General features: G+C 52.5%; 1 protein-coding gene across 7 annotated transcripts in view; it reads left to right on the top strand.

The window, feature by feature from the left end:
* Positions 1 to 22275, top strand: part of Ephb2 (Eph receptor B2) — a 188791-nt gene that overhangs the window by 141155 nt on the left and 25361 nt on the right. For 3 of the 7 annotated variants that reach the window (XM_030253190.1, XM_006538534.3, NM_001290753.2), the window contains exons 5-8: positions 1102 to 1437; positions 11128 to 11252; positions 19639 to 19804; positions 21801 to 21909. In XM_030253190.1, coding sequence (XP_030109050.1) covers positions 1102 to 1437; positions 11128 to 11252; positions 19639 to 19804; positions 21801 to 21909 — 736 coding nt within the window. The remainder of the gene's footprint in view (positions 1 to 1101; positions 1438 to 11127; positions 11253 to 19638; positions 19805 to 21800; positions 21910 to 22275) is intronic. The other 4 variants (XM_030253191.1, XM_006538533.4, XM_006538531.4 and 1 more) reach the window with 2 other exon arrangements.

The raw sequence follows: 22275 nt of genomic DNA, 5'->3' as shown, positions 1-22275 counted from the left end.
ATGTAGCCATCTATCTCCATGTATAACTCTAGAGATCTTGGGGGAGGATGGCTCAGTGGATAAGGCCACTTGCTCTACAACATGAGGACCTGAGTTCAAATCCCTGGCACCCACATAAGAGGCCAAGCAACAGAGGTGAAGGAAGTGGAGACTGGCTGATCCCAGGAGCTAGCTAGCCAGCCAGCCTTGTGGAATAGTGAGCTTCAGGTCAGTGGGAGACCCTGCCTCAAAGTGAGGCAGAGAGTGATAGAGGAAGACATCGCTTGCTCTGACCTCCACATGGGCATGCACACACCTACACCCTCACATGCATGCAACACACCTACACACTCACATGCATGCAACACACCTACATACTCACATGCCACACATATTCATACTCACATGCATGCACCCATATACACATCCATCCATGTGCACACACACACACTCACATGCATGCAACACACCTACACGCTCACATGCATGCAACACACCTACACACTCACATGCAACACATGCTCTCTCATACCCACATGCGTGCACCACACTCATGTGCACACACACACCACACTCAGATGCAACACATACACATACTCACACGCATGCGCACACATAAGATATCCTACTCAACAACTTCTGCCCTTGGTCAGTGGCTGTCACCCAATCACAAAGGCTGGGGAGTGTCATCTTTCAGATAGCCTGGGCTCTGGTGTAGAGGAAAAGGACCAGCAAGATGGCTCCCTGAGCGAAGGGCTTAACCCCAAAGCCCGGTAACCTGGTGTCAATCAGCAGAACCCACCTAAAGGCAGAAGGAAAGAACAACTCCACAAAGTTGTCCTCTGATCTCTACTTACTGGAAGGAAGGTGGGAGGGAGGGAACCTGTTAGCATGCAGGCATCACCCCAAACATGAAAACAGTTCCCAGACACCAATACCGAAGAGGCTGCGACCTGGGGAAAGCAGATGCTGACACACAGCAAGATAACATATTCTAGAAGCTTCTTTGGGAAGATGGAAAGATTTAGAGGAAGCCTTTTAGGGGGCCAGGGCTGGGGGAGATAGGGCACTGAATGGAGACAGTACCCACAGCCACCACTGACTCTCCTGTCCCCTCCCTAGCCATCCCCTCTGCGCCCCAGGCTGTGATCTCCAGCGTCAACGAGACGTCCCTCATGCTAGAGTGGACCCCACCCCGAGACTCGGGGGGTCGCGAGGATCTTGTTTACAACATCATCTGCAAGAGCTGTGGCTCCGGCCGGGGCGCATGCACGCGCTGCGGGGACAACGTGCAGTACGCGCCCCGCCAGCTGGGCCTGACTGAGCCGCGCATCTACATCAGTGACCTGCTGGCACACACGCAGTACACCTTCGAGATCCAGGCCGTGAACGGTGTGACTGACCAGAGTCCCTTCTCACCTCAGTTCGCCTCTGTGAACATCACCACCAACCAAGCAGGTGAGCCCCACAGGGAACACGAAGAGGGGACTGTCACTCTGTGTTATGCCATGCCCTAAGGCAATAGTGTCCATCTCTTACCCTAGCACTCGGGAGACTGAAGCAAGGGAATCGTGAATTTGAGGGCAGCCTGGGCTAAATAGCTAAAGTCTCCAAAAAATCAACAGTTTTGTCTGGGGCTGGGGCTCAGTAGTAGTATTTGCCTCGCATGTGTAAGACCTGGATTTGATTTTTTAAAAAAAGGTTTGCCGGTGAGTCACTACTCCCTGGGGTTATTCACTTTACTGAATAGTGAGTTCTTCCCCAGCAGAGCCACAAGTGACAGGAGAGAAGCAGGCCACACCTCAGCTTGTTCTTCATGGGGAATACACAGGGATCTTGGAGGCAGAGGTTCAAGCCAAGCCAGAAAGACTTCCTGAAGGAGGTGGGCTGCTGTGACTGTAGTTTGTAGAACTAAGGGAACTCGGGAAAGAGATGGAGGATACCTTAGGGAAGAAAGAGGAACTGCTACATCCCTAGGCTCCCTGCTGCCAGCCAAAGTCAGGTCACAAGCCAGGAAGAGTGACAGAGGCTAAGAGGCTTCTATGCTAGAGTAACCATGGGTCTGGTGATCATGGTTCTGGTGATACATGATTTGGTTTTGACCATGAATGTGACTCTGCTGGCTGTTTTTATATCCAAGAAGGAGCATGCTTCTCATGGGACCTTGGAATATAACCGACTAAAAATGAAAGTGGAGTGTACTAGTCAGCTACTGTACTGGTAATGCTAAGTAACAAATGAACCCCACATCCAACAGTTTAGAACAGTAAACTACTATAAGAACATGGAGCCGTCCTTAGATTGGGGATAGATTGGAGACTTAGAGAATCTCAGAAGCTACAGCTGTTGGCCAAGATACCCTACAGCTGACAGGGGTTCAATGGTGAGTCCCTCTAGCTTGAGAAAACTCATCTGGGGCCCTTGCTACAGAAAAGGAAGCAGTCAGTGTTTTTCAAGTAGAAGAAGGCAGAAAGGGAACTTCTGGAGCTCTTCTGGGGCTCTGGGGGCCTCTCCAGCATCTACTGGACGCCCAAGGTGAGGGAGAGCTAGCTAATGCTAAGAGCGTAGCTGCAAAGGGGGGGGCTGCTGAGAAGGGTCCCTCCTGTCTAAAGCTGGGTGTGCTCAGAGAACAGGAGGGAGGGGAGGGTCTCTTGGGAGGAGGGAGGAGGGGGCATCCTCAGGAATGAAACAGAGAAGGGGCTGGGAAACGACTCAGCAGATACAGTGCTAACTATAGAGGCATGAGACTAAGCGAAGCTGTACAAGCTTCTAATCCCAGTGCTGGGAGACAGAAACAGGAGGATTCCTGGAGTTCACTGGCCAAGCAGTCCAGGCCGCAGCCAATGAGAGAGCCTGTCTCAGATGGACAGTACCTAACAAATGACCCAAGGTCACCTTCTGACCTCCACACATGCGCTCACCAGAGGGCTTACATAAATGGAAGGATGAAGGAATTGGAGCAGAAGATCTGATGTTTGCTTTCTATGTCCTTAGTGTAATGGTCAGCTTCTACTGCGAGAGCGCTGTGTAACAAAACCACCCCAAAGCTCAATAGACGGGCATAGCGTTTGTGTTCTTGTTCACTGTGGGACCCTGTCGATCACCCCTCCTCTTGTGGGGCCCACTATGCTAGTCTGGCCTCCATGGTGTAGGCTCTCTCTAGTCTTTGCTGTGCCTCAGCACCCTCCCAGGCTCATTTGGTGAAGGGTGAGCATGTAGCAGGAGCCACACTGCACCAGCAGCTACCCAGACCTCAGTAGTCACAGCAAGTCCACACCCAAGGCCCGCACTGATGGGGCGGGAGGTGTGTTCTGCCTACAGAGACTGGGCCCTGCTGTTCGTGGGCAAAGAACTGAGACTGAGCCTTCTGTCAGACCCAGGAAGTCTCTTCCTCATTTGGGTCTCGGTTTCCCCAACTATGCACTGCTAGGAGCAGACAGAAGATTTTCATAGCCTGACTCCTGGTCTGCATCCAGGCCGACTGAGGCAGAGTCTGGGAGTGGGGTCTGAGGATTGTTTATCTTGTTGTCAGACGAATCTGAGAAACTGGAGCCCAACCCAGCCCAAGTCCCTTTGAACTCTGGGCCTTACCCCATTTCCCATTTTTCTCTGTCCCAAGTCCTCTGAAGAGCACATCTCACAACCCAGCTAGGAGCTGGACAGCCATACACACACACACACACCACCACCACCACCACCACCACCACCACCACCACCATCACCACCACTACCACCACCACCACCACCACCACCACCACCACCACCACCACCATCACCACCACCATCACCAGCAGCAGCAGCAGCAGCAGTGAGTAGGGATGAGGCACAAAGACCTGGGGCAATTACAAGAAGTCCCACTACTACCCAGGCATGGTGGTGCTACCTTTAATCTTAGCACTTTCAAGGCAGAGGCAATCCAATCTCTGTAAGTTCAAGGCCAGCCTGGTCTACTAAGGGAGTTCAGGATAGCCCCTGTTTAAAAAAAAAAAAGTTCCACTACTAAATAGGTTCAGCTCTTGATTTTAACCTAGGATTGCTGGCCTCTAACTCCAGCCTGGAGAAACAGCCCTGCCTGTAAGGACTTACACTATGGGTACAAGGTAAACCATAGCTACAAAGCCCATAACACAGCTGCCTGAAATGAGAGCCAAAAATGTCCACCGGTGCAGACCACGGCCTTCTTGGGATGAGAGATTTCCTGCAATGAGCATTTGAGCTGAGTTCCAAAGACTGAAGAGATGGGATCGGGCAGAGAAAAAGTTGTCCCTAGGGAGGACAGTGCAGGAGGAGGACAGACAGGGTTCTACTGGTCCTCCTAAGCCCTGAGCCCTCCTGCCACAGGGCCTTTGCACATGTGACTCTGGCCTGCCTGCAGACCTGAGCTCATCTCACTGACGATCCTGACGCAGACACCTCTCCCCAGCCCAACGCCACGGCTCCACATTCCTGGCGCTAAAATTTAGTTTTATGTCTCTGATCATTATGTGTCTGTCTGTCTGTCTGCCCCCACCATCACCGCCCACGTGCAGTGGTCTGCTTTTCCTCACAGAGGCTGTCCCAGAACCCAGAAGGAGACGCCCCACAGGGAGCAGTCCAGAAGCATTCGCAGAAAGTTCAGGGAAGCGTGCAAGAATGGGGAGCTTGGGGCACTGGAGACTGCAAGAAAACAAGGCACAGGGTTGGAGGGGGATGCCCCGCCCCAGGCCGATGATGCATTCGGTGGTGGGTTTGGACAGACCCTAAAATTCAATTTATAAATATCTAGCTCACTGCCTTAAAAGGAAAAAGCCTTTCGTTTGGGCAAGCACTGGGCTCCGTTCACAGTCCCCTGGCACTCGCTGGGGCCAGAGCTGTCTTCTGACTTCATAAAGCCGTCACGCGCCTCCACCCACACTCTGCCTTTGTGGAGTGCCTTCTGCCCAGATGCAAGTGGCACTCGGGGACTGAGGAGAGAGAAGAGGCTGGGCTTGCAGGGCTTACACTAGAGGGAATGCCAGGCCGCATGCCCGGGCTCACCAGCTGGGAATGAGCGACCTCAGGACTGGGCCCAGCTGTCTGAGCCCTCAGCCTCTGCCACACGGCCATTCTGCCCCTTGACTCAACACACAGAGAGACCAGAGGGCAAGACACAGCTCCTCGGAGAGGTGGCATTTATGTGGATATACAAGCAGGACAGCTGGGTAACCATGGTGGGGGTGGGGGGGGCATCTCAGTCACAGGCACCAGTCCTCAGGACTGCCCAAAAACCTGGGCCATCCCCCAAGGCTACTCCAGATATGCTCTAAATAATTCAGCACCCTACCCACAACTGTCTTCACACCCAGCAGGTTCCAGAGGTGATGAGAAAGGTCTAGACATGGGAGTCACCTGGCTTTGATTGACTGACTGACTTACTGATTGACTGACTGATTGATTTAGAGACAGGATCTCATATAGCCCAGGCCAGCCTTGAACTCAATATATAGCTGAGGATAACTCTGTACCTCTGGTCCTCCTGCCTCTGTTTCTGGAGTCCTGGGATTCCAGGCTGACTCCATGTCTACCTCAAATCTAGCCTGGCTGTTTCCTGCTGGTAGGGAGCCTTGGTCTACTAAATAAGATCACATCTGCTCTATCCTCCCTATAGGCCTCCTTCCTCACAGAGCTGTGGTGAGTAGTTCACCTTATGTCCCCAATGCCACCCAGGCTGCCTGGCATAGGCAGGTACTAAAAACCCAGAGGTCCTCTGCTTCCACGGAGACCGTAAAGTCCATTGCATGAACCATGTGCTCAGGACATGCAGATGCTAGGTCAGGCCCTCAGCTGGGAGCCGCTCCCAGAGCTGAAAGGTCCTTTGGTAGTTTATAGAGAAGAGCTGTGAACTCTTAGGGACTTGCCCACAGCCATCATGGCAGGAGGTCACAGGATCTGAATGTCATCAGGGCTGGCGGGGGGGGGGGGGGGGGGCAGGACACCTGCAGATAAGACTCCCTACTGTGTCCAAATAGATGACTTCAGCTTTCAAAGTCACAAGTGCTGAACAATAATAGATTGATCCATCTCAGACCATGCCCTGTCCTCCCAGCCCAGTTGGTCACATGGGAGAAAGGATATCAGTGCCAGGCCTGAATGATCTGACCTGAGGTCAGACTTCTGACCTGAGGTCCCAGCTGAAAGGGAACCCTCACTTTTTTGGCCTCAGTTTCCCTGCCTATGAAATGGGCTTTTGCAGAGGGCTAGAAGGATAAGCAACAGTGTGCCATTACTACATGCCTTGTCACTACAGGCTTAGCCAGTTCCAGCTGCACACAGTAGGACCTCACAGTTCTGAGGCTATGCAGACCTCTGCAAACTAAGCAGGGCATGCGTCTTGCAGCTGGGGCTGCAGGATCTTTGAGTTTTTCTCTTTATTCTTACATGGAACCTAGGCTCCCGCGTGTGCTGGGTTTGTAGCTATTTATCTTTCCCCTTTTTTAATTTTGAAGTCTGGACTCGCTAAGTTGCCCGGGCTGGCCTTAAATGTACTCGGTAGCCCCAGGGAAACTTTGAATTTGAGATCCTCCAGCCTCAGCTTCCTGAGTAGCTGAGATTACAGCCTCTGGGTCACCAGGCCTGGCTTCTGGCCATTGTGTATTGAGACAGTGTGCTGAGTCTGGTTCTTCCAGGGATGGCTTGGTTTCCTTCAGCTTCGAGCCACCCTGAGCCACTGAGATCCCTTCAAGTCCTTGCCCAGAACCTCTGAGAGCTTTCATTCATCCACAGGATGCCTGGTTTTTCAGCCTTCCAAACTCAAGGGCTCCCTACTGGGAAAACCCTACTCCTTTAAGTTTGGTCTCCATGTGGGTAACATAGGAAAGTCTCCCATCTTGAGAGCTATTTGCCACATGGGGGCGCCATATTCCCCAAGACGGGGGTGTAGACATCTTCTGGAGTCATGGTCCTGCTAATCAAAGCATGTAATTAGGGTCATATTGAAATACCCCATATTATCTCATGCACATCTCTTGCTACGTAGAGGGAAACCGAGGCCCAAAGAGATTCCTAAGTGGCTCCTCTGGATCCCATGAGGCTCCTTGGCAGAACAGGTCCCAGGCTCCCTGCCCAGGTCTGTGTCCACGACACCATGCCACGTGGCTCCCTCAATGAAAGACTTTGAACTCTCCAAAGCCTTTCTTATCCCCGGGGCTCCTCTGATCCTCATGCCCTGCTGGGTCCGGGCACACAATGCCTTCTGCTCTGGAACTGGTATGAACTTGTCTTCACCCTCTTCTCTCCCTGGGAGGCTGAGAGGATCAGAGAGCTCTGGGCAGGGGCCTGGGGAAAGAGGAGAGAAGGGAAGAGAAGGCGAGGGAGACCGCATCCTGCGCTCTGATCCTTTGGAGCCGGGGAGGCGTTGCTCACTGAAGGTGCCATTGAAGATGGGCTCACTGCGTGATACAGGCGGGACACGAGACAGGTGGGACGACAAAGCTGGTGGCAGAAGAGAAGCAATATGCCACAAGTTTGAGAGTCTCTGGGCAGCCTGTGGCAGCGTTGGTCCTGGTAGAGGTATGCTCGTGTTTGCTGTCTGTCTATCTGCTCCAGAGCGTGGGCAGTTCCCTATTTGGAGTTGATAGCTGTCCATTGGACTGCAGGGGCCCCAGCTGCTACATGTCTCTACGCCTCTAGTACAGTGGTTCCCAACCTGTGGGTTGTGATCCCTTTGGGTTCAAACAACCCTTTCACAGGGGTCACCTAAGACCATCAGAAAACAGATATTTACATTATGATTCGTAACAGTAGCAAAATTAGTTATGAAGTAGCAATGAGAATAGTTATGGTGGGGGCGGTCACCACAATATGAAGAGCTGAATTAAAGGGTCTCATCACTAGCAGGGTGTCCTGGATACAAAGTCCTTGCCATCGCAGGGAACTGAGGCAGCAGACAGACAGATGGACACACACAGGAGCCTTTTCAAGTGAGGTTCGCCTCTATCCCATTTGTCAAAGGCAGTCATCCAGACAGGCCCAGAACCAGAGACAAGAAACCTGAAAATGGATAAGACAGAAAGGTACAATTATAGAGGGATGGTTGATACAGCAGGCTGCATGGCCTTTCTCTGAGCCATAAATAATATTAGAAAGTAGAGAATGTGGAGTCCAGGGGAACCAGACTCCTCAATACATCTTTTTCTGGGCCAAACTAGCTGCAGTGTCTCCTGCTATCACATACACATCCCAGACACCAGGATAGAAGGTGAATTAGGAGCATGCTTTCCTTGTAAAACTGACTTCCTTTGGGTTTTTATGTAACAGTTCAGCTTGTATCTACTGACAAACTCAACACGGCCACTCCAGCCAGTAGAGAGGTTAGGGAAGTGTAGTCTTTTAATTGGGCACGGTGTGCTTAACTACGAACTCGCATTTTGCTCCTGTCTGAAAGATTGACTGTTGGGAAGGAGGCTGAAGGAAAAAGAGTCTGGGAAGAGAGAGGGCTAGCTTGCCCAAAGCCAGCCAGCCAGCCTTCCTGCCTGCCTGTCTTCCTTCCTTCCCTCCACATACCAATTAACATTACTGAGGCACACATTGTTCCAGGCACTGGGGGTAAGGGTTGAACGTGTGTGAGGCAGAGAGGAGACAGGGATGGTGTCCCTGAACAGGTGACATTGGAGTGGAGACTCAAATGAAGATGAGACCATTGATCTCTGGTGGATGGGAGGCAAGAGGTTTCTCAGCAAAGAATCAGGAGCCAAAAACCCCAGGGGTGGGAACCTCGGTATATTGGGGAACATAAAGAGACAGAATAGATGGTGTCTGGGAGAAGGGAGATGGTGAAAAGAGCGATGCCAGACAGGGCCTCCACAGCAGGGTCGGGCATCTGTGGAGTCATCTCCATCTGGGGGCAAGGGCAGGAGATGGTTCTGGGGCCTGCAAGGCCATTAGGCCTGGGCCTGGGGTGGGGCCTCAGACAGTCCAGTGAGTGGCTGCCTCTCCCCATGGCGCCTTAGCTCACTGCCTCTTCTCAACTGGGAATGGATGGCCAAAAGTGGGTTTTTCCTTGATCCTCAGCACACAGGAAGTGAGGTGTGGCCTCCTGCCTCTGGCCAGGCAGCATCCTAGCCTTCTGCCTCTCTGACCTATGCTGGCATCTAGGACTAGAAGCCAGTCCTTCATTTAGCCTGTGGGGACCACCTTGTAGTATCACCTCATGCAACCTCGGAAGTCCCTTTTCAGCCCCTTCATAACTTAGGGAAGAAACATGACTCATAGGGAGAATTCAGCTGGCCCAAGCCCCTGCCAGGAAGGGACAGGCTTTCCCCATTCTCCCCAGGTCTTGCTGGAGGCCAGCAGGCCCCCTGGCCACCTGCTGCAGGAAAGCAGGCTGCCCAGCTTCCCCCACCTCCTCTGTGCTCTGCCCCCTGGGGCTCCATCTCCTGGCAAGGGTCACAGGGTACCACTGACCCCATAGCCTCCTGGCGTGCCCGTCTGATAATTGAAAATACCAGAATTCCCAGATGTCCAACTTCCAAGGTAACCTGACCCAGCGTGGGCGCGGCAGCAGGAGGGGCCCGGACAGCTTCTAGCCTGTGCCTTTTCTCATTGCTAATCTCTGGATTCCGAGAGAGGGGCCAGCTCCCCAGCCAGCCTTGATCATCTTCCTGGCAGATCTCATCTCCTCACCACGCCTGGGTCACGGGGCTTAGGGGCTCAGAGCCCAGGATCTGCCTGAAACCCAAGCCTGCTACAGCCCAGACCCTTCAAGCCCGTGGGAGCTGCCATGGCTGGAGGGGGGTGGATTGGCTTCAAGACTACAGTCTGGAGCTTAGGATGTCCTTACAAACCCTCTGCAGCATCCCTGGTCTGCCATTATCGCCACAAGAAAGCTGATTGGCCCCGAGTTTGCCTGGGTTTGAATCTTGGCTCCATTGCTTGACTTCAGGCAGGTTTCTCCATAACTCCTGAGTTCATTCCCTCATCTGTAGAGTGGGTATTATAAATGCCCAACCCACAGATGACATGTGTTATCTGAGTTAGTGACCCTGTGGGTGTCAGAAACCAGGGCCTCCTCTGGGTGGGTATCTTGAGTCCACAGGGTCTCCAGGAAAGAGAGCTGAGTGGACAGAGGTGCAGGCAGCCATCTTCTTCAGGCCTTCTGTCATACCCCAGGCCCTTCAGGACAAGGACAGACTCCAAAGGCTGGGCCCACTTGCCTTGGCTACATGGTCCTACCCCTCCTCTCAAGAGCCCACCCTGTGGCTTCAGCTAGAGGGACTGTGGGCAGAGTCCTGCCTGCACACAGTCCTTGAGGGGTGGAATGGACCACATGCCCCACCAGGCTCACTGCTATGGACCCACCCACCCTCTGCTGTGTGACCTTGGACAAATCACTCACCCCCCTTCTCTGTGCATGCTTGGGAGTCCGGATTCCCAGGTACACCACATCTGAGACCTGCAGGATCAGTGGCTGGGGTGGGAAGGCAAGGTGTGGTCTGTCCAGGTCTCCCAGTTACACTGGCACCGGCTGAGAAGAGGCAAACAACAGGAGATTCCAGAAGCAGCCACCGGGGGGCCCTGGCTCTGGGTGGAGTCTCTGGTTCCTTGGTACAGAGCCTAGTGTGGTGCTGGCTGGGGGTGGGGAGAAGAGCTTGGGGGGGGGGCCTCACTAGACAGAAATGAGCCCACTTTCTTCTATGAGTCTGTATGGCCCTGAACGGCCAGGTGGCGCGGCTTCTCCCTGGAGGGATGCTGGCATTCCCAAAATTATTTCCCAGTCCTCACACACACACACACACACACACACACACACACACACACACACATACACACACCTTCCATAGCATCAAGCAGAGATGTGGAAGCTGAGGCTCCCAGTAGTGAAAGACCCCATCCAGGTCACAGGTCAGCGAGCCGTGTGGGGATGAATAGGCCGATCAGGTCAACATGTATGACATAGCGTCAGCGTGTTTCCTGTACCTCATCTAGTTCCACAACACTGTCACAAGCCCCCTAGAGAAGCCCCAGCCCCCACCATGGTCTGGAATTCCCTATTGGTCCTTTCTCTGGTCCCTGACCCCCCCACCAACCTGCTCTCTGACCCTGTCCTCACTGGCCCCATGGCTCTCGTGCTTCTAAAATAAGTTGTACTTCCTCATGCCTGCTTTGACCCCTGACCTCTGACCTCTCTTGCAGCACCATCGGCCGTGTCCATCATGCACCAGGTGAGCCGCACTGTGGACAGCATCACCCTGTCGTGGTCCCAGCCAGACCAGCCCAACGGTGTGATCCTGGACTACGAGCTGCAGTACTATGAGAAGGTAGCCGTGTGCCCACTGGCTCTGCCTCCCCAAACGCCCCTCTCCCAGTCTAGGCCTGGTGTGTACTCTCCTGCCAGCCTCAGGCTCAGCCTGCCGGACTCTCCGTTGCCTCTCCTGCCCCTGCTGTGAGATCTTAGGCAGGTGCCTTGCCCTCTCATTGTTCTGGTCCAGGGGACGGGCTGTCTGTCTGAACGATATGCCACCTTCATTCAGACCTATTACTGTCGAGACCTCTTCAGTCTTGACCTCAGAGGCCTGAGTTTGAGATAAACTGTTTTTCAAAACAAAACAACAAAACTGGTCTTCACCGGTTGAAAGCATCTGTCTATACCCTATGCGGGGTGGACCCCTAGAAGGGCCTCTGGGAAAGATGGACTTCTGATCAAACTAAGGTGTCAGTGACTAACAGGAAACCCACAGTTGAGGGGATCCCACAATGGGTTGACAATGAAGAGAAGGGCTCTTCCTATAGGCTGAGGGAAGAAAGCCAGACTTCCTCTAAGGCCCTCTGAGTCTACCGTGGCTTTGTCTCCACCCAGGCACCTTGGACTGCATAGACGGATTTCTCTCTGATCTTTTAGAATAGACTCCACTCCTCTTTGAGAGACCTGTGGCTGGAAGCCACGCATGTAAGACAAACAGGCAGAATCAATTTGCATCCTCAGGCAGTCAAACTTTGCCCTGGGGGGGGCCTCCATCTCCACCTGGGTGGATGGCAGAGGAGACTGCCACTCCATGAGGAGGAAGAAGGGGCAGACACCAGCACCAAGCATGTCCCTGGTCCCCTGCAGAGGTGAATGTGTGGGCTCCCTGCTCTCCTGCCTGTCTCCTACAGGGTGGGCTAGTATTTCAGGACAGTGCCACATGGGACCAGAGACCGTGAGCGCCACATAGCACAGGCCTCCAGGAGTGGACATAGCAGTTGGCCTCCCGTAGGGATAAACACCAGAGGCCCTGTAACCTGGTGCCTAGACCTAGAATTCCTCTTCCTTCTACCCATAGAGACCACAAGGACCCCAGAGAAAGGTGCCTAGGACTTCTGTTCAGACTAAGCTGCTGGTAAATGGTTGATAGAAAGCCCTTTGTTGGGGGTGAGCTCATAGTGAGCAGGAAATGATGGGGGGGTGTCATGCTGTTGGGGCTCAGGGACTGTGGCAGCTAGGCCTGCGGAAACCCACTCTCTGAGACCCCCGCCTAGTCCCCATCAGCCTCTGGGTTAGCAGAGATCTGTTTGTCACCTATTAACCCTGTCTCATTCATGCGCTCCTCATGATCATGGACTTCCCCCCTGCATATCCCAGTGTCCTGTGCTGCTGTCAGGAGCCACCTCTCTCTCTGGTCATCACCTTCTCCCCAGAGCTCTAAGCTGAAGCCTAGAGAAACCCAGTAGATGAGTTGAGTGAAAGAATGAAAGACCCCACCCCCACCCCCCACATCACTACAGTGCCCAGCTATCTTAATCAGCTGTCTCCCCTCAGAGAAGCCTGCACCCCCCCCGCCCCAACTCCTACCCCAGCCCCAGCTTTTGACTTCTCCATCATATTCTTCCCTCCCTGGTCTCTTATCCCTGCCTATCAGCATCTTCAGGGTACCAGGAAACACCATCACTTCTACCAGCCTTGAGCATCTTCCCACAGCCTCTGCCTCTTCTCTGGAAAGCCCACATGCTGGCAGCAAAGGGCCTGGTCTCCCTAGGGTGCGAATGATGAATGAGAGCATTGTGTGGATGGAGCAGAGAGTGAGGGATGGAGCTCATGAATGAAACAAAAACCAGAGGCAGGCTGGCCACTTGGGCCAGTCACTTCCTGCCCCTCACCACCCCAGCCAGCCCCAGTTCCTACTTTAGTATTTCGCCATGAATGTCTTGACCTTCTCTGAGAAGCTTTTCCATGCTGCCAAGACCAGGGCCAATGTTGAATCCTCTCTTGGCCCTCTGCTGATAGCTCTGAGCCACCGTGGGTGAGACATTAGCTCTGCTGTGTCCTGGCGCCTGGTATACAGTAGACATTCCATAAGTACTTGTTGATGTGTTGAGCAGTGGCTACTGAGAGGCCTGAGTGTCTCTCTTGAAAAAAATCTCACTGGGTCCTGAAGGACTTTGAAGGGGCTCCCAGTCTGGGTAGCTGGACAAAGGAAGCTTTGCCTTGCAGGGGCCAGTGTCTCTGCTCCCTCCAGCAAGGACAGCTTAACAACTGATTTTAGAAAGAAAGAAAAGGAAAAAAAAAAAAAACAGAAGAAAGAAAAGGGAAAAAAACTAATTAAGAAGCCTTGTGATTAAATGAAACTGAAAGTATTTTTCCCCAAAGATTGGAGCGGAAATGAGGAATCCCTCTGTGGTCCTGACTGCGACCCATTTCCTAGCGCACCAGCCAGGCCTGGGAGCCTGGCAGAGGTGTTGGCTGGGGTGGCACTGCTCTGCTTTCTTTGGGACCAGGTGGCTCCACAGTAGCCAAGTGGCTACCTGGTCACTTCTCACAGTCTTCGATGTGTGCGGGGGACACCACACTATCACCACAATCGTCCTTGGAATGGTACCCCCAGGCACTGACGGGAGGAGAAACTGAGGGACAGAGGCCCATGTGGCCTGTCAGCACTTTGTGCTGAGAGTCAGAAGGAGGATCTACCCTCCATCTCCCTTTCTTACTCTCTCTGGTGCTCCTGCCTCCCGGCTTTCTCCCATGGTTACTTCTGAGATGACCAGTGACATGTAGCCAGGTCCCTGTCGGTTAGCCCGTCTGCTCAGTCTGAGTGTACATGCCATCAAAGGACAGCCACTGGGTCATTTGACTTCCACTGTTACCAGCTGACGCTGGCTGCAGAGGACTTGGCCATCTGGGGGGCGGGTGTGGGGGGAAGGCTCAGACAGTAACAGCCGTGTGAAGTACTCTCCATACGAAGAAGGTCTCGGCGGTGGGAAGTACCCAAGCATGGCCTGCCGCCATGGCGCGGGTGAGAGGAGGCCTGTATCCGGGACATCTGAGCTGAGGTTTGAAAGCTGAGAGAAGTTTACAGAGGGGTGTGTGATGAAGGCAGCCATTCAGGCAGCAGGCGCAGCGGGCTCAAAGGCCCTGGGGCAGAGTTGAGCAGCTGCGTTCAGAGAACAGAGAAATGATCTCAGATCTCAATATGAACAACACGCAGGGGAGAGAGAGCACGCCACGGGGGAGCCGTTGGAAAGGGAGGCTGGCTGGGGTGTGTCCTGCCTTCCAGGCCTGGTGAGTCTGGATTTGATTTAGAGTCTGATAGAAGGTTCTGGAATGCTGGGATCTGACTCCAGTTGTGTTAAAGATCCATGCAGAGTACTAGAAAGTAGACTGGGGGGAGGGGGGGGTGGCCAGAGACACATGGGACATGGAGTGAGAAATGACGGGTGCTTGAGTTGGGAGGTCGGCAGCAGAGGTGGTGAAAGATGACAGGGTGGGCGTTTTTGATGCCCAGGGCCCCTGGGACATGGCAGGATGACCCTGTGGATGGTGCTGGTTCCAGAGGCAGGGGATTTATAAGAGTAGCATAGCACTTGCTAAGCAGGATATCCTGGAGCAGATGCCAAGGGTCAGCGGAAACAGAGGCCGCAGCGCCTGGGGTCATTCGGAACCCAAGGAGAGGGAGCCAGTAACTGGTCAGGGATCCAGGATCAACTTCTGTTCTGATGCCTCAGCCTTCCGGAGTCACCTGGGAAGGTCAGTCAGGTTGCAAGAGTGAGGTGTGTACCTGACAAGCCATGGCTGCCCCTGACTGGTATCTAGGATCTGCCCGGTACCCACAGTTCATCCCTCTCTGCGATACTTCAGAACTTTTTAGAACAAACACTGGTCTGTTTCCATCAAAGGGCCACTCCCACCTTCCCTCCTCCTCTCTTGCTTCTCCAGAAAGGCCCTTTAGGAATGGTGGTGGCTCTCAGGTCTCCTTGGCTTGGCCTTTCCCCAGATCTACAGGGAACTGCTGCCTTCCCTGAGCCTGAACTGACAGTCATTGCCTGAGGCTGCTGGGTAAATGGCAGCGGGCTCACTGCAGACTGGCCGTTTCCATCCACCCAGTGTCCCTGGGGAGGTGGCCTCCTTCAGCAAAACCTCCCAGAGCCCATGGGTTCGCGTTCTCCACAGCTGGGAGCAGAGACACTGGACCATGCAGGCACCCTGACATCAATGTCAATGTCAGTTCAACAGAAATGTCCAGTCAGCAACTGAGAGAGGCAAGCATTTCAGACAGGGCATGAGGACTGGGGAGAGCGGGAACTGTGGAGTCCAACTGTGTTTGGAGCTGGCTCTGTCCAGAGAAGCCCGAGCCCGCACTCACTCACCTCAGCCGTCCCACCTATCTTGTGAACGATGGCAAAGGCTACTTACTCTCTAACAGCGCTGGTGATGGCAATGACCATGGGAGCTGGCAATTGTGGAGCCACTGTGCACAGTGACAGCATTTGCGTGCTAAAGTTCCTAGCCATTTTCAATGGAATCTTCCCGGATCACGAGGAGTGAGTGGCACTCACTGCTGATAACCTTCCTTTGAAGATAGAAAGGTCAAGGCTTGCTAGTGCATGCCTGTAATCCCAGCACTCTGGAGGTAGAGGCAGAGCGATCTGGAGTTCAAGGTCACATTCCCGCTTAGATAGCAAGGCCAGCCTGGAGATCTGTGAGTCTGTCAACAAAATTAAAAGGAAGGAAAGATAGAAAGAGGAAGGGAGGGAGGGACAGAGGAAGGAAGGAAGGAAGGAAGGAAGGAAGGAAGGAAGGAAGGAAGGAAGGAAGGAAGGAAGGAAGGAAGGAAGGAAGGAGGCAGGCAGGCAGGCAGACTGGGGCCTGATTCTGTCTCCTCCTACTGGCCCTGGTAGGTTTCCCTGCATTTCTCCTATTACCCAGCCAATGGTACTCCAGAGAAACAGCTAGAGCAATACAATCTCTCTAGCATCCCAGTGAGCCATGTGCTGCCTGATTGAATTCTAGAGCTGTGGCATTTATTGCTCTGTTTTCTGGAATGGCACACCGAGCCTCAAGAAAGGGAAAGGGGCCCATCCTGAGGACACACTGCAACTCCGTGGGAGAAAAACTCAGTATTTAAAACAGGGTCTGGTCCTATCTCCATCCTGTGCCTGACTTTAGGGAAATGATCTGCTTGGATTGGTTCCTCACTTCCCCAGGGCACCTGTGACACCAGGGTTTCCTCTCTTGTCCTCATATATAGAAACTCAAGCCCCAAGCGTCCCAAGGTGGCACCAACCCAGAATGTGAATGCCAACCTTTGTGGTGGAGTAGATAGCGTGTTGCACAGCGGCACCTACTGGTCAGTATTGGAATTGCACCCTAGATTGGCCTGTGTGTCACTAAGGAGCACCTATCTACTGAGATAGTGTGTGGCCCTTATCCTCAGAGAAGATGGGTATGCACATTAGAACATTAGAAGAGGTTTTGTACCTACAGCTCCTGGCTGGGACATCCTAAAGGTCCCCATCAGAGTCACCATTTGAGCTGAGCCTTGAGATGGAGAAAGAAAGGACACTTGTGACTTGGGGAGCCTGGCCAAGAGCCTGGTATCCAAGAAAATGAGGGTGATGTGATAGAGCATAGTAGGAGGCATATATATATATATATATATATATATATATATATATATATATATCAGTGATAGAGCACTCCCCCAACATGCCTGAGGCCCTGAACCGCATCCACAGACATAAATAAAACATGGAACCCCAGATTAAATTTGAATGAAGAAAATGTTAATGTATGCCCCAAATAGAGCATAGGCTATAGTTATTTTACAAAGTCAGGACTGGAGAGACTGTTCATTTGGCAAGGTGCTTGCTTGTAGTATAAGCAGGAGTTCCATCCCCGTGCACATGTTAAAAAACAAACAAACAAATAAACAAACAACAACAAACTACACACAGCAAAGCACACATAAAATTCAGGCACTGGTGAAGGAGAAGGTGGATCCCTGTGGCTTGCGGGCTGGCCGGCCTAGCCTGATTGCTCAGGACAGTGAGAGACGGTTTCCAAAGAAGGAGAGGAGGGGAGGGGAGGAAAGGAAGGAAGGAAAAGACAAAAGTGAAGAACAACACTCTTGTTGACCTCTGACCTGCACACCCACAAATACATATAACTTTGTAAATATATTCATTGAGGCCATGGATGTAGTGAGTAGAGTGCCTGCCTGGTATGCCAAAGCCCCTAGTTCTACCCCCAGCACCATGTAAGTTGGATAGAATAGTACATGTCTGTGATCCCAGAATATAGGAGGTAGAGGCAGGAGGATTATCTGTTCAGGGTCATCCTTGGCTACATAGCCATCTCTGGCTGCATGAAACTCTTATGTCAACCCCCCCACCCAAAAAAAAAACTAGAATAAAATAGAAGTTGTGTGTTTATCTGAGCAGCCTGCGCTATGTGCCCGGGAGATCAGAAGCTGGGGTGGCTGGGGAACCGTGGGGACGTAGCAGGGGAGCCTGGCAGGTGTGGATCATGAGGGATCCTCGGTGGAGTCGGCTTTCACAGAGCTGGGCAAATTCCATGTTTGATATGGGAAAATAAAACGCAACCCCCACTGACAGTCACGACGACACAAAGCGAGGGGCATGGCAGGCCTCCCTCTGGCATCTCAGGGGATGATGTTCTTGGAGCTCCAAGGAGGGAAAAACACACACAGCTGGGGAATCCAACAGGATCCCTGAAAGAGAGCAGAGGAAAAATAGCCTCCTTTCTGGCTGCCCTGCAGGAGCCATCCTGGCTCCCTAGCATGTGACATGACAGGAGCACTGTCTTCTGCAACCTTGTATCCCAAGCTCTTCTTTACACCCTGGCCTTTCACCTGCTGCTCTTTGTGCAGGAAGACCCTCTCTCTCCACCCCATGGCTCCTGTTTGTTCTTTAAGGTTTCATTCCAGAGCCCTCACCACCCCCACTCCCACCCCACCCCCACACACTATCCAGGGAGCGTTCTGACTTTACCGCGGATCCCAGTGAGCTCAGGTCTCTCCCTTAGCATACTCTTACTTCCTCCCCTGCCTGGTGAGCACTTCATACCCAGCAATTTCCCTCTTAGGCAGCCCTTACGATCCTGCTACGAGACACTGAGACGTTAAGGAGGTCACGGTAACATCTGAAAGCAGGCTCACATCGATGCCTGGGATGATGTTACTCTCCCGCTCTCAGGATGCACTTGGGGACTCTATGCGCCTGAGATGTAAACTTAATCTGCTTGTGTGGTTGGGTATCTTTCTATTGGAAAGGGGTCCAGAGCTGTGCATCAGCTTCCCCTTCTTTGAGAGCTTGAATCCCCACAACTGTTTTAGCTGTTCTAGTTGGAGCTCTGAGGCTGGGGCTTAGATTTCAGTCTCCTACAGGACCCTAGTGCCCAGCCAAGGCTCAGTACAATAGGGAAGATGCTCAGGGAAGTCTTGTTAAGTGTCTGGCAGATGTCTATGTGTGCACCACTTGGGTCTAGCCCTGTCACACTGCTTAGCTGGATCTTTGTCCTGTTGTCTTCTGGTTGCCTTGAGCAACACCCAGGAAGACAGAATAGTGGTCTGCCTCTCTCTAAGACAAGAACATTGTGTGCCCAAAGTCCTGGGCACTAGAAGCGGCTCCACGTGGAGCCTAGTTCTGAGCCCCAAGGCAGCCGCTAGCCAAGGTATGAACTTGAATGTCATTATCTGTACCTAAAATGCAAAGCGCCCTCGTAAAATTGGGCATGGTGGCGCACACCCAGAATTCCTGCACTCGGGAGGCAGAAGCAGGAAGATCAGAAAGCCAGTCTTTTTTTTTTTTTTTTTTTTTTTTTTTTTAACTACAGAGTAAGTTCAAAGCCAGCCTGGGCCACATGAGATCCTGTCTCAAAACAAACAGACAAAAGAGGCCCAGGGCAGAGTCGTGTGCAGACAAGGATTGAGTGATGAGATGAATCTCCAACCTGCTGTTTCAGGAACTTCGAGTCTACGTACAGCAGCCACTCAACACGTGTGTGCTAGTCAGCTCTTGCTGAGATAAAGTTGCGAAACAAGCAGTCTCACAAACACCCTGGCATACAACATAGATTTGCGTCTGTGAATCAAACAGCCCTATTTCAGCTTAGAGTTGGGTCAAGGTCTTGTTCAGGGGAACCTGGTTCTAGCCCCTGTCCTGGCAGATGGCGGAAGCATAGAAACCGAGCCAGATCATCAGGCACACGTAAAGTCTGCAGCGTGCTTATTCTCATGCCTACTAGAATGTTCCAAAGTCCAAAGCAGGTCACCTGTCCAGAGCCAAGACAGAAAAAAAAAATATGCCTGCTTCCATGGGAAGCGTTGTAGAGTCACTTGACACAGGCATGACTGGGTGACCTGTCACCAGAGAGGATCTGCTGCAAAGAGCAGCAGAAGGGTAGCACTCTTTAACCCTCTTCTCTGTCCCCAGCAGGAGCTCAGTGAGTACAACGCCACGGCCATAAAAAGCCCCACCAACACAGTCACTGTGCAGGGCCTCAAAGCCGGCGCCATCTATGTCTTCCAGGTGCGGGCACGCACCGTTGCAGGCTATGGGCGCTACAGTGGCAAGATGTACTTCCAAACCATGACAGAAGGTAAGCGGAGATCACCAAGCACCACCCCCACCAACCAGTGAGCCAATAAATGCACAAATTGCGGGGGGGGGGGCAGTCCAACCAGTTGCCTGTGCCAACCAGAAAGCAGGCCACTTCCCTCCCTCCCACCTTTGTACATGATACAAACTGCGCTGTAAGCCTTAGAGCCTCAGGTCAGACCTAACTTGTAGATCCATACTTATCAAATCCTTTTCTTTCTGGGCTCTGTTTTTTTCGGTGTGTGTATGTATCAAACAAAAAAAAAGCATTGTGCTTAACTGAGATAGTAAACATTGCACCCACTTACAACTCCGGCAAGTTGCAGTCAGACTGAGACTTCTGAAATCCTAGCTAAGCTGAACAAGAAGTGTTGGGATAAATTAGTAATGTCTGCCCTGGGCAAAGGAATGGGCCTCTGTGCTATGTTTGTTTTCCAGTCTTGGAGTATATGGTCTCTGACTACCTTTTCTGCTTTAATAATCTTGAAGAACAGTAGATTATAAGGAGCTGTGTAACTTCTGAAACAAGGCAGATGAGAGTCCACTTCTGGCTTGACCCTAACTGTCTAGCTGAAAACATGCTCCCTAGCTTCTGGTCCTGTCTTTTTGTCTATAAAAGGGATGAAAATTACATTATTACCATCATCCACACCAAACATACATACTTCTAAGCCTAGGGACCTACCTTAGAGTTGGTTTGAGGACACATTATGTTTAGAGTAGTGTCCTTTCCATGGGCCTGTCACCAGCCAACCAAGTTCAGGGACATTCCCCAGACCTAAGGAGAGACCACTCACTGTAGGAAGTGTATTCCAGGGCTGTTGCAGAGGTCTCTGTGACACTGGAAACAGTAACAACGGGAGTCTCGGCTGGCTGAGGGTTCACTGTGAGCCAAGTATTACCAGAAATTTACCCATAATTCTGGGGTAGTGTTATGCCCAGACTTCAGCGTCCCTTCTTAGCCCCTGACCATGGAGTATAGACTGCACTCTCATTTGACTAAACTTTTCAGAGGCTCTCAGGTTTAGGAATTTAGGGAAGACCCTAAACTCCTGTCCCACTGAGGCAGCCTTCCCTGTATGTGCACCTATGTTCCAATATTTGTCTCCTCTGCCCTCTAACCTCTGCCCTTTCCTCACCAGCAGCTCCTCTTGCCTTTCTATGAGCACGTCAGATGAGCGCTCAGGCCAGGGACTGGGCCCCATCCTAACTCCCCTTTATTAACTCAACAAATCTGCGCCAGGGCATGCTGTATGCCTCGCCGTGTGCAGGTCCTAAGAACCCAAGATGACCTCCCGCCTTGCCAAGCTCCTCTTCTTCCTACCACGGAGGAGGATGCTGATGTAGCTGGCCTCAGCCCAGCCAATGCCAAGTGCATCTGTGCACTGCCATTCACGTCCTGGCCTCAGGGCTGGCAGATGAGCTCACATGCTGGCTTTGACCTCTTCCTTCCTACACAGCCTCAGGCCCATTCTGACCTCCATAAGCTTGATTTCCCGAGCCCACTGTAGGCAGTGCATCCCACAGTTGTTGTGGCGGTCTCTGTGAGGCACACTGGAAACAGTAACAATGGCAGGCCAAGCTGGCTGATGTTCAGCCAAGTATTGTCAGAGGTTTACCCACAATCCTATGGGATGAGATCTGTCAATCTCTCCATCTTGGAGATATTACTCAGTTGATAGACTGCTTACCTAGTACAGTTAGGATTCCTGCCCAGGAGCCTCCCTCCCCGCCCCTAGCCATTCTTGCTTATCACCACATCAGCAAAGGAGTGCAGGGGTCCCTGTGTCTACTTTTTAAATGAGGAGATGAGCGTTGAAGCCAACCATAGGCGTGTTCCCTCTCACATCTCACTTCCTGCTCAGCGTGAGGACATTGCTGGGGTTAGAAACAGGAAGGGCGCCTAGGGGTCACCTCAGAGACCATCGGGGGAGGATGGAGGTAGGGTCAGGCCCCCCTGAACCAGGCTGCGATAACCACTGTCACTATCTCTGCAGCCGAGTACCAGACCAGCATCAAGGAAAAGCTACCCCTCATCGTTGGCTCCTCCGCCGCCGGCTTAGTCTTCCTCATCGCTGTGGTCGTCATTGCCATCGTATGTAACAGGTGGGTGGCGGCTTCTGGGCCTTGTCTTTAGCCATAGTTGGGAGCAGATGGGGGACTTTCTCACAGGCACTGGGGGCCCTGGAGGTGTTGCAGTAGTCCAGGATATCTCAGGTGTCCATCATCCATCCATACAGTAGAAACGGGTGCTGTCCCGACAAGTGTGTGGGCAGGGTTGCCCAGTGAGGCAGTGAGGGCCATCCCAGACCAAGAGGGCAGAGATGATGGCAGGGTGCTGAAAACTGTGGGGAGACTGAAGAAATTCATTCCCTGTCTTCTGTACTAACTAAAGCATGGAGGCTGAAAAGAGGGGAGGAGCTTAGCCAGGAGGGGCGGGGCAGGGTGGGCGTGGCAAAGCAGAGACAGGAG

Source organism: Mus musculus, chromosome 4, assembly GCF_000001635.26.
Source record: "Mus musculus strain C57BL/6J chromosome 4, GRCm38.p6 C57BL/6J".
Classification (NCBI taxonomy): Eukaryota; Metazoa; Chordata; class Mammalia; order Rodentia; family Muridae; genus Mus; species Mus musculus.
The sequence above is the reverse complement of the archived record's forward strand: the minus strand, read 5'-3'. Positions and strand labels throughout refer to the sequence as shown.